The following is a 12,482-nucleotide window of genomic DNA, read 5'->3' as shown; positions in this document are numbered from 1 at the left end:
AACTAATACACCGTCATTGAAAATAATTCGTGATATAACTGTATTTATACCATTGAAAATTCGTCGTTAATATCTTTTGAGTAGATTTTCTTGGTGGACTTTTTTAATCGTTAGTGCTGCTCTTAATTAAAATGTATGGTTGCTCATCTTTTAAAGCTCAGTCTTGTGGTTTATAATAATTATTAATGCTTAGAAGTTATTTCTTTTATTAAATTAATAAACTGTGATTAAATTATTTACAGAGTTCTACGAGTTTTTTAGCTCTCTGAGAAGATTAGTTTTTGCGTAGTTACCGTAATAACCGGATCATTTTTTTTTGTCTAAAACCTACTTTTATTAAATTAAAATACTGCTTAATGAGCCAAGGGCGCAAGACATACCAATGTGATCGAATAATTTATTAACATTTTCAACGCCCCCCTTCCCGTCATTTTCCATAACTTGACACTTGCCTTATAACAGCCTGGCATAGTCTAGCCATTAGCTTTCGCGGCTGTATATCATAAAGTCCAAGGTTTGTAACGCGATACCGCTTAACACGCTCCACATTTTCATAAGCGTACGTTATAAGTGTAACAGTCAATTCTGTTATTGGGTACGAAGCCATTGTGGACACTGGTGCTGCTGAGTGACTGCCATCCTTCCGGCCTTTGCACCTCTAGGAATGACGTAGATAACTTCTGTTGTTTTTTTTTGGAAGTTGTATGATTATCATTGTACTTTTCTCGACGCTATTTCACAAACTCTTCAATCTGTTATTGTACAGAATCTCTTTTAGTTATGTTGTATCAATCAAGAGATGGAATTTCGAGTTGAGTTTGGAGAATTTTGTTCTGCTAAATTATGTCTCACCTCCCCCCCCTAAAAAAAAACAACAACAAAAAACTGATGATAAATTAAGCATTTCGTATGATTAAGAATTTTAAGCCCCCCAGTGGCACAGCGGTATGTCTGCGGACTTACAACGCTAGAAACCGGGTTTCGATACCCGTGGTGGGCAGAGCATAGATAGCCCTTTGTGTAGCTTTGTGCTTAACTAAAAACAATAAGAACTTTAAAGATATCAGTTCTGGAGATAAGATCATATCAGTGAGGTATTTTAGCAGGTAACTGTGTCGGATAATCTGGTGAAAACGTACAACTACATTGTGAATAAGGCTTAATGTGTATTTTTTTTTAAGCTTTTAACAATGAAACTAAGGTTGCATCGATGTAAAATTAGAATGTCTCTTAAATTAACAAAAATGAAAGAAACAGTTGCAGGAGATGCTCCATGTTATAACTATTTCATATCTTTGGAAGCGTTGCGAAATTGAACATCAGAACTCATTTTTAATACTGTTATTTGTCGTTGTCCTTTTTGTACAATCCCTCTGTCGGAGAATTGTAAGTTTACGGACTTACAATGCTAAACTCCGGGGTTCGATTCCCTGCCGTGAACACAGCAGATAGCCCAATGTGGCTTTGCTCTTAAAATAAATCTTGATGAGCAGGTAAATCATTTAAAGTGTATGGCTATTATTTATATATTTTGATTATTTCTTTTCTGATATTTGGTCTGGAAAAATAGGATCTCCAAACCAGCTAGCTTTGTGGAACCTATGATTCCTTAAACCTAGGAACACAGGATCTTGATTTCAGGGGTTCTTACGTTTGTATTGGTGTAGGTATTTCCAAAATAAGAAAACAACCACTTGTACAGAGGCTAAACAATTAGACCAGAGACTCCTAAGGCTACCTGGACATAACTGTCCTTAATTTAGAAAAGGTAGCCAAGTGGCAGGCAACGAGTCAGCAGCACTCATTGCACATGCGCTGAAGCTTGAGCATGGACCTTAAACCTAGACTTTTTTTAACTCAGTGCTATACCTGCAGTTAAGTTACAATCTTTCTAGGTCGTAGTTATCCATTTTTTTTTACTTAAAGATATTTGTTAAAATCAAGAGATATTAAAGAAACAAATAAGACGCCTGGACCTTTTTTTTTCACATAAAGACATTTGTTAAAGTCAAGAGCTATTCAAGAAACAATAGACGCCTGGACTTTTTTCCACTTAAAGACATTTGTTAAAGTCAAGAGATATTCAAGAAACAACAGACGTCTGGACTTTTTTCCACTTAAAGAAATTTGTTAAAGTCGAGAGATATTCAAAAAACAACAGACGTCTGGACTTTTTTTTTCACTTAAAGACATTTGTTAAAGTCAAGAGATATTCAAGAAACAACAGACGCCTGGACTTTTTTCACTTAAAGACATTTGTTAAAGTCAAGAGATATTCAAGAAACAACAGACGCCTGGACTTTTTTTCACTTAAAGACATTTGTTAAAGTCAAGAGATATTCAAGAAACAATAGAGATTAAACAATAGAGATTAAAAATGGGAAAATTGACGATTACGTTACTTTAACAAAAAACAAAAGAGAGAGATATGGATATCAAGATCAATGAAAATTCATAATAATATCACCGACTTGCGAGGTTACAAAAATACAATCACTGATTGAACAGACTAATTACAAGTTCATCTTGTATATTTAACATTCACATCAAGTACAACACAAGAATACTAACCAAAAATGTTCTAGTCACTTCAGGATCTGTAAGAGTCTTCACTCCACAGCCATACCTTGTAAAACTGAGATACAACATCAATATATCTGGCAATACCCAACATGACTGCAAACAACTTTTCATCTTTCAAGTCACGAGGATTTAGAGACCTCTTCCACCATTCACAATCATTATTATAAAGTCCATCATCTTTCGTGAATAATCAATGGTTAAAAACTAAGCCTTAATTTTGGTCACAATGAGAGGACACAATTAGATTAGTCTTAGCAAATTTTTCTCACTCCAGTGACTTCGCGGTGTACCTGAGGGCTCACACCGACAAAAACTTCATGCATAGTTAAACAGAAAATCATATATTAAAACTGAATTTTATGACCCAGCATGTACAATGAGAGCTCTCATCCTATGGGATATATTCGACCTTTACGTCACGCGTGTGATAGTGATTAATGTTTTCTTTTAGGAGCTTTCATTCAGTATAAGGCATTTTGGGTAAAGTTGGACTGTTATATTTGTTGAAACTGAAGAAATCATAATGTCAAATAGTATACATTTTAACTACTACGTTAAAACTTTATAAACTAGAGTAAGTTGTTTTCGTTTCATTTTTCTCTGTTCCATGCTATTGATTGTTTGTGTGTAGTTATTTTCAGTACCGAAAGACGATAATTAGCACCGCACTAAACTTTAAATCTGTGATGATCTAATGAAGACAAACTCAACTCAACTCATTCGCGACTCTTTAAGTGTAATTATAATTTTTGTTGTTAATATGGAAATCAAACGTTACACACACACACACATATATATATATATATATATATATTTATATGATATTTCTGTGGAACAATGATCAATAATAGATACTTTGGAACTTATCCCTCTTCCCACTCTTTTTTTTTACATCAGCTCTCAAATTTTTATTTCCTGTAGATCTACGACTTGGCTTGTTACAATGAGCTCAACGAGAGATAATTTCGCATTTACTTTACTTATTTTTGTGTGATTTCGGTGGATAATCTTTTGGTTTTCGAAGTACAGTATAAGACTAATAAGTTATTTGTAACTTTTTTCCATTTTATCCATTACTTGAGTAGTTTCAGCTCTTTACAAATGATACTGTTGTGCTCTATACATTTTAAAGTAGTTTAACGGTGTTTAATGATCCTTAACAGGAGCTGTTGGTCCGAAACCTAAGTTGGGCGTTTTTCTTTTTAGTTTATTTCAATTGCTTCTTTCTGCTTTCGTGTTTTTGTTTTGCTGTCTTGTTATTTGTTTGATGAGGGTGTTCGCAATTACAGCTTCAGTAGTAAATTAATATATGTGTATATTACTAGTTCTAGCAATAAATCTGTCAAACATTCGTCTGATTTAAAATGTGTACGCTACAAGAATTTAATTGAAACAAAATATCTTATCTGTTAAGTCTACGTGATGCTTTTTTAATGCACACATTGTTTGAACTAAATAATTTATTCACTTGCAGTCGATGTACTGGAAATAGAGGGCTAATTCATTTCATTAAGGAAACATAAATCTGATAAAAATTACATATTAATAAAACAAAATAGTTAAACGTTATTTTTGTAGTAGTAGTAGTATATATATATGTATGTATGTATATACACACACAATTTGTTAATCACTAAGCTACACAATGGGCATAAATACCTAGATTTTAGTGTTATAAGCTTTCGGACTTGCCGCTGAGCCACTAGGAGAGGGCAAGAACTCTTTTTTAATGATGAACTCTAAATAACTATTCAAAAAAGGTATAATTGTTGAGTTATATGTATTACTAAAATTCATTCGTCTTTTGTTCATTAAGTGAAACAAAAGAAAAATAAAGTACTTAAAAATTACATGGTAATGTTTCGAATCCTACTGTTCGATCGATTAGAGCAGCCTAAGAGTCGACGGAGTGTCCTATCGACAAGCTGCCTTTCCTTTCGTCTACCAGTTGGAAATTATGGACGGCTAACGCAGATCGACATATTCAGATTTACATGTTAAAATACATCTTATTTATCAATTAATTATCGTAAGTTTTAAAATATATTTACTCTTTATTCAAAAATTTTCTTTAAATAATATCCTAGCATAATTAATACGATTAAAAACATTTTTCTTTGTTTTTCTCAGTGCACCACTACTCAGTCTTTTTTTTTTTCTTCTCTCTCTCTCTCTTTTAGACGAAATACGTAGACACCAATCAGTGTTCTCTCCTTGCATGACGTAAACAGGATTGTGGTTCCAACAACGCCATCAAGGATTTAATAGTAGCAATGTAAATAGATCACAGAAATTGATTAAAGAGAATGAACTCATGATTACTGTTTATATAAATTAATATGAGATATGGTTTTATATCTTCTGGGAATTTAAATTCAAACAAATTTATTACACAGGAAATGTCACAAAGAGCAACGGTGTCGAATATTACCAACGGCTCGGATAGCGCGGCAGCAATAACGTTCGAAGAAAGTATCGCTCGGGAATATAGTTTAGCGGCAGCTTTTCACGATCATATATCTTGTACAAAAACATCCGAGATTTGCAGCTTTGTGGACCCACGAAATGAAAGGATGACACTTCCATGTGAAATTGATCACATTTATGCTAACTGTAGTGACATTAAAGGTCAAATTACACCTCGAGAAGATGAACCAGCTCAACGTTTGAAGGAAATGCTTCTGTTTCAGCTTGATCTGATCCAGCATCAGCAAGAACAACTTTTCAAGAAAGATCAACAAATGTCGGCCATTAAACAAGAAAACGAATCTGTAAGCAAGAGACACGTTGCTAGCAGCTAAATTGAAACATAACTAGTCTGCCAGGAGAAATTTGTCACAAATTTAAAATTTAAATTTAAAAAAATGGCGTATTCCGTCAGCTTGTTTAAGACAATGACGTTATATTGACGTTTCCGTTTCTATGTAACGTAAGGTAGTGTTGCATTATTTATATACAAGAAAGATGGTTGGTAAGGGGTGTTTACTAAGCCTAAATAGGCTTAACAATAAAAGATCATTTTGGATTTTAGCTAATGATTTATAATTTATGTGTACGCTAAGCTTAGTTGCAAAGTTATTTTAAAATACTTATATGTTTTTTAAAGGTAAAGCTTGAATGCATAATAATTTTCGAAACGTAAGATAAAGGCTGAAAACGTATTTGAATATTTTAATTGTTTAGCTTTACCTTTGGCACGACGACTAAAGCCTAGTAGTAGTACAAGACTACAACTAAGCCGTGAAGTGCATTTAGTCATTAGCTTCTTGGACATTTGCTAAACTGAAAACTACAACATCTTGAAGCTTATTTTTCCTTTTATTGTGGAATTTCTGTTACTGCAAGTAGTACTGTTTTTTCATTTTTATATGTAATCAACAAAAATGTATACTATAGACGAACGTAAAACATTACTGTCATTAGTAAAATTAGAACAATTGTTTGGTTAAATCATTAATATTAACAATACTAATAGTATAGACTATAGGCCTAGGTCACTACCTTACATTTTTTTATACTTTTAGTTTTAAAAGAAGGGGGTGTCAATTATACTGTTTCATCAAATTTCTCTTTTTAAAAATGGGAAAAAAAGTACAAAATATTTATGCATTCATGTTTCTGTGCTGGTTTGCACAATGAGTCTCACTAATGCCATCAGTATGAAAATGTTACCAACATTAGTTTAAAATTAAATCTTTAAATATATAGAAGCATATAGTATATTAGCATTGTATAATGGAAATTTTATCAATTACAATGTGACCATCATTCATCTTAGGCTTAATTTTTACACTTGTAACTTAAACCAAAGTAAATTATATTTTAATTTGATTCTGAGTAAAAAACATTATACATCAGAAACATATTAACATTGTCACTCATTAATAAAACTAAGGAACAAAAATTTAAGGTACATATAATTTACATACACTTTGATTGTTTTTAAATTTTCAAACATTTATGAAACTTTTAAAAATATTAACAGTGATAATATGGATTTTTCACAGCTTTGTGTATCTTCGTAATTTAAGCATAATGAGACAAATGTGCAAATAGATGGCATGTTGTCCCAAAATATTATATCATGTTATCTCAACTGAAATGAGATTCAATTAGTTGAAATTTAGAGGTGATTTCAAAGAACGGCATATAATAAAACACTGACGTTGGCCCTTGGAATTCCTGACGTATTTCAAGAACGTTTATTTTTGTTTACCACCAAGAAGCCTAACAAATAGAAAAGTTTACATAGAATGGATCTGTTCACTGGTCATTCAGAAACTTCATATTTAAATTCAATGTTTTGTATTCAAAAAATTTTCTAACAGAGCATTCAACAGTTTATTAATGCATATGTCTCATCCTCATTATGAATGGATATTACAATGGTAGTAGTCATTCTGTATTAGAACAAACTTATGAATTTGAAAAGTTCCATTTAGCTTGGGCTTGGTAATAATAGTGATTGTTCATATAGTGAGGGACTGCCAACAACGAGCTAAGTGGTCTTCCACTACCTTGCTTGTCTGTATTGTTCAGGTATGGTTCTAAGCCTCATCATTAAAGTCTACTTCTGACCTTATTGGTGTCTTTACAAAAATCAGACTTTTTAATTTCTGTTGTGCATATTGATGTATAGAAGAAATTTTAATACCAGAAATAAACGACCGTAATATGCCAAATGCATGTTATAGATTCAATTAGAATTTATTATTTAAACCATTTGAAGCTTTGTACTATCAGCTATGGTGTGTATTTTAGGGGAACGCCCCTGAAGAAGCCGTAAAGCAAATGTTGAGTGTCTAATTAAAGATAAATAACAAATGTGGTGTTATAAGGTTGTTTATTTTTAGTATTAAAAATCAGACTTTCTTCTAACGTACAGCTTGTTCGGCTCTAGAGTGAAGGCCTAAGTCAAATCCTGATTTGTAAGCCTTTCAAGCAGTTTGAGTGTTTATGTCCAGCATCATAGTTAATGTCTTTTTTGGGTAAGGAATTATTCTAGAGTTTATCTTCTGAATATATTATTAAAATGAATTTTCAACAACACTATATTTTTAGTAATGTTAAGAAAGAATAATTTATATTTCTAAAATATTTTAAATTCCATCCTGTTTTTTTTTTTTTTTTCCACTGTAAAGAATATTAAGAAGAAATCTGAAAGATATTATAAAAGATCACACTGAATTCCTTTTCTTTATCTTTGGTCTCTGTACTCTTGCCAATCAATCTGTTAGTTTCTTTTAAGTTTTCATACCTCAAAGTAGCTTATATCTCTAACCTACCATTATATATCTCTCAATTGAATAATCAAAGAATGTGAACATGATACACGGGATATTTCTACTGCTATTTTAGCGGGAAAAAAAAATAGAGGTTCTTAAACAAATCTCTGTAGAACCTAATTGATTACCATTGCTAATCTGAAAGTTGACCTTTTTTACAGGGCTGGATATGATCTGGTTGTTATCATACCAGATTGAAAATTCAAAGGACCTTCTTTTGCTTCCTGTTGCCATAAAATCTTGCTCTCACTTTGGGCCTAAGGTTATATTATAAGAGCAGACAGCCTCAGTCTTCCAAAACTTCTGGGAGTCTCCTTTATCTTCATAATGCCCTCCTTTCTTCTGAAAATGATTAAAAGCCTCTCAGAGATATAAGGCTAAATATAATCTACTTTGAAAGCTTTGATGCGTTTGCAAACACAGTGTCAAATAGACCGATTTCAAGTGAGGTATGCAAACACAGATAGGTGCTAAACAAAAATGGTAGCTTGATTGAAATAAAGTAGTTAAAGTTGATTGGTCAGTCACCCGTACATCAAACCTATAAGACTACCATGATAGCAATGGTTTTGAAGGCTTGATATTGTTGATTCTAACAGATTGTCCCTCTGAAATCAATCTCATGAACTTGGGCTGTCTGTAAGTGTGATGTTTAAATCCCATTATGTGATTAGTAATAGGTGCTGTTGACTAGCTATCTTTTTTCTAGACTATCAGTTCAAAGTTAGGGAAAGACTATTGTAGATAGTACTTTTATCATTGAACAAACACTTTTTGTTTTTGATTTATTTGCCTTAAATTTTAGTTTTTGTGTTAAGCTTATGGATCAGTAACTCAAATATGTACTTCTTCTCAATTGTTAGAACTCAAGATTGTTTTTTAATCTTTACAGATTGGTAATATTTGTCCTCAAAATGTAATATACTGATGTTAAAGACAAATACATGTTTATGAACTATATTTCAGTATTGTCAAGTAAGTGGTTAAACTTTTATTTTTGAGCTGAACGTATGATTGTATGTATAATACATTGAAAAAATAATTTATAAGCAAAATTTTATTGTGAAAGTGCTCATGGTATTTGTATTTAATGAATCAAAGGTTCTCTGTTTCTCTTGTAAAGTTATTGGTCCACCTTCCAACCTTAATTCATTTTAATGTTTGTACAAAATTAGTTGTATTGGAAGGATTTTTTTTTAAATTCAAGATGTAATTAATATATTTTTTTTTATTCTAGTGCTTTCTGGTTAATTTTTTTGATGTTTCATAATTTATTTTTAGTTACCATTTTTGCTGTTATTTGTATTTACAGCTTAAATCCCGACTTGAACGTATTGAGAGACGAATGTCTCTTTGGAAACAAAAGAAAGGAGAAAACACAGATACAGAATCTGTTGAAGGAATCAGTGTGACATCTAAAACATCAGACTGTTTGCCTAATTCATCACCGGTATCATCTTCCTTGAATGAAAATACAAAAGGGACTTGTGGAAGAGATCAAACCAAAACTTATTCTAAAAGAGGAAGAAAGAGGTAATATTTGTATGCCAGAAAATGTTCATAATATTTCTTATTTAACTTTAGGTTTCTATAACACATACTTATTGTATAAGATTTTATAAGAAGTGAGATAAACAATTAATGTGTGACAGTTTGGGAGACTAAGTCTCACAGAAAGTATATACACTACATTTATATTTCAGTAAATGTCATATCCATCATGTTAGCTTAAGCATTTTCATTAATTACTTATGGTACTCTATGTGTTCAATCATATTTGATTTATGGAAAATATACATGAAGAACAAGCTTCATAGGCCTATACTGTAAAATCTCCTCAAGCTTCATAGGCCTAGACCGTAAAATCTCCTCAAGCTTCATAGGCCTGTACCGTAAAATCTCCTCAAGCTTCATAGGCCTGTACCGTAAAATCTCCTCAGGCTTCATAGGCCTATACTGTAAAATCTCCTCAGGCTTCATAAGCCTATACTGTAAAATCTCCTCAGGCTTCATAGACCTATACTGTAAAATCTCCTCAAGCTTCATAGGCCTATACCGTAAAATCTCCTCAGGCTTCATAGGCCTATACTGTAAAATCTCCTCAGGCTTCATAGGCCTATACTGTAAAATCTCATCAAGCTTCATAGGCCTATACTGTAAAATCTCATGAAGCTTCTTAGGCCTATACTGTAAAATCTCCTCAGGCTTCATAGGCCTATACTGTAAAATCTCATGAAGCTTCATAGGCCTATACTGTAAAATCTCATCAAGCTTCATAGGCCTATACCGTAAAATCTCCTCAAGCTTCATAGGCCTATACTGTAAAATCTCCTCAGGCTTCATAGGCCTATACTGTAAAATCTCCTCAGGCTTCATAGGCCTATACTGTAAAATCTCATCAAGCTTCTTAGGCCTATACTGTCAAAGCTCCTCAAGTGTACATATTAAAGTGGTTGTTTAATCATGTGCATGGTGGTGAATTACTCTTCTGGAATTGTGTTTTCGTAGGAGATTGACAAACAATGTTTTATAAGTGGCTTACTTTAGGGGAACATACTACACGTTCAGCAGAACAGTGGTCTCTTTCGTAGAAGAAGAAAACTGACCAATGTTCTGTTGAAACATGTAGTATGTTCCCCAAAAGTATACCATTTCATTATGCTTATAAATGTTATTTTGTCAATTTACAATTATATTAGCATAATGTGCTTCCATACACAAGTATTGTGTTTTCATGTTGATAAAATTATATCATGATTTGTTCTGTACTTACGGCAATATCAACTTCCAGGGCCTATAGTATGGCTCGATATTTTCTTTCATTTTTTTCATGATGAGAACCTCCCATGGTTTAGAGCTTCCATACAGTTACATTCTTTACATTCCCCTAATGTCACTCCTGCAGATATGTAGAACAATTTAAACTTGTGACATCCACAATGTTATACTTTAAAAAAAACTGTGTGTAAAATATACATGTAGTAGTTCATGATAGTGCTTTATTGAGACAAACAAAATCAAAATGTTGTTAATTAGGCTAGTGTCAGTTAGGTTAGGATGTCCATATGATGTAATTAAGTTTTGTTGAGGCGTTTCATCTCTGCATGTGACTTCAAATGTTCGGTTCATCCTTCTCATTTCCATATTCAATAATATTCTTGCAATAATGTTAGAAAAAACAACTGTTACTCTCCAGATAATAATTATATTACCTCTTATATAGCCCCACCGCAGCTTCGTTAAGGCTAGTAGTACAAGAACTCTATGTTGAATTTGGTCAAATGATGGGAATATTTTGTTGCTTTTCAGAATTTGTAGTGTATACTGGAGATAGTAATGCTAAAAATTTATTTCAGCCGATGCTTCATCATTGTGGCGTCATCATGACTAGTAGAATAATAATAGATAAATAAACTGGAAGTCAAGAGAAAGTCGTTTTCTCTCTTCTTAAGTACGTGTGTGTATCTACTTTTCAAACTGAATTAACATCGAATAACACAACATACTGTTTCTTTAGAATTCTGTATACACATGCTATCAGAATTTACTAGCAAAGCCTCAATACATCTTACTTTTTGTTGTTTTTCTTTTCATGTTGAATGTCACAAATCTTTTTTTTTCTCCCAGGAAATATCCAATACAACCACAAGCAAACTCAACTAAGAAGGTAACTTCTTCCCAGTCTTCTTTGATGAAAGACATAAATTTAAATCAAGAAACTAAAGCATCATCTACATCAGAAAATTCATCTGGGATCTCAGTGACAGTCTCTTCACCTAGTTCATCGTCATTCCATAAGAAATCTTTACCGTCCAGTGTGAGCATAAAGATACAAGGAAGAGTGTACAGTAATCGCTCCAACAAAAGAGAAAGCATTCTGAGAACTAGTGACCTGTATTACCTTCCAGTTGGAGAAACTTTACCAAAAACAACATCACAAACCTCTGTTAGCCAACAGGAAATTAATGGTTAGGAACACTGATATCTATTGTTGAAAAAAATATTGTAACACATCAACTAACTACCTTTAATCTGGAATGTCTTTGAATTTCTATAAGTGAGATAACCTTAGTTCTTTGATATTAATTTTTTTTGTTTCTTATATTATAACAGATAAAAATAGTCATCAAATGTAAAATATAATAGCTAAATATATATAACACAAATATATTTTGCATTTTAATATTATATTTTTGTTTTCATATTTTTTTAGTTCCAAAGTGGAAGTACCACCCGCTGCCAAGTGCTTATCAAATGGAAGGAACAGAGGTAGCCACAGCTAAAATGTAGAGGGTTCTTTTTCCAAAAAAAATTTAGATCTTTTTTTTTTCTACACAAAAAAAAATAAAATTATGTGATTTACTTTAGCCCAAGTGAAACTTGTACAACAAAAGTATTCAAAACTTAAAAGTCAAGTGTTTATTAACAAAAAAGTCGGAAGATAGTAAACTTTTTCGACATTTTGGATTGTGGGGTGGGCATTTAACACCCCCCCCAGCTATGCCTTCAACATTCCTGATATATCTTTGTGAATATTGTTTTAATCCTATCAAGATGTAACTTTCTCACTGGATACTATCAATAATTTTCTTTTATGATTGGTAAGAAATTGTT

General features: G+C 32.3%; 1 protein-coding gene across 1 annotated transcript in view; it reads left to right on the top strand.

The window, feature by feature from the left end:
- The first annotated feature begins 4,827 nt into the window (after positions 1 to 4,827).
- Positions 4,828 to 12,482, top strand: part of LOC106469600 (male-specific lethal 1 homolog) — a 24,759-nt gene continuing 17,104 nt past the window's right edge. Inside the window, exons 1-4 of the mRNA XM_013930102.2 lie at positions 4,828 to 5,354; positions 9,181 to 9,401; positions 11,496 to 11,836; positions 12,082 to 12,137. Of these exons, the coding sequence (XP_013785556.1) occupies positions 4,923 to 5,354; positions 9,181 to 9,401; positions 11,496 to 11,836; positions 12,082 to 12,137 (1,050 nt within the window). The 5' untranslated portion in view covers positions 4,828 to 4,922. The remainder of the gene's footprint in view (positions 5,355 to 9,180; positions 9,402 to 11,495; positions 11,837 to 12,081; positions 12,138 to 12,482) is intronic.

The sequence above is a fragment of the Limulus polyphemus genome, unplaced genomic scaffold (assembly GCF_000517525.1).
Source record: "Limulus polyphemus unplaced genomic scaffold, Limulus_polyphemus-2.1.2 Scaffold3566, whole genome shotgun sequence".
In the NCBI taxonomy this organism is placed as follows: Eukaryota; Metazoa; Arthropoda; class Merostomata; order Xiphosura; family Limulidae; genus Limulus; species Limulus polyphemus.
The sequence above is the reverse complement of the archived record's forward strand: the minus strand, read 5'-3'. Positions and strand labels throughout refer to the sequence as shown.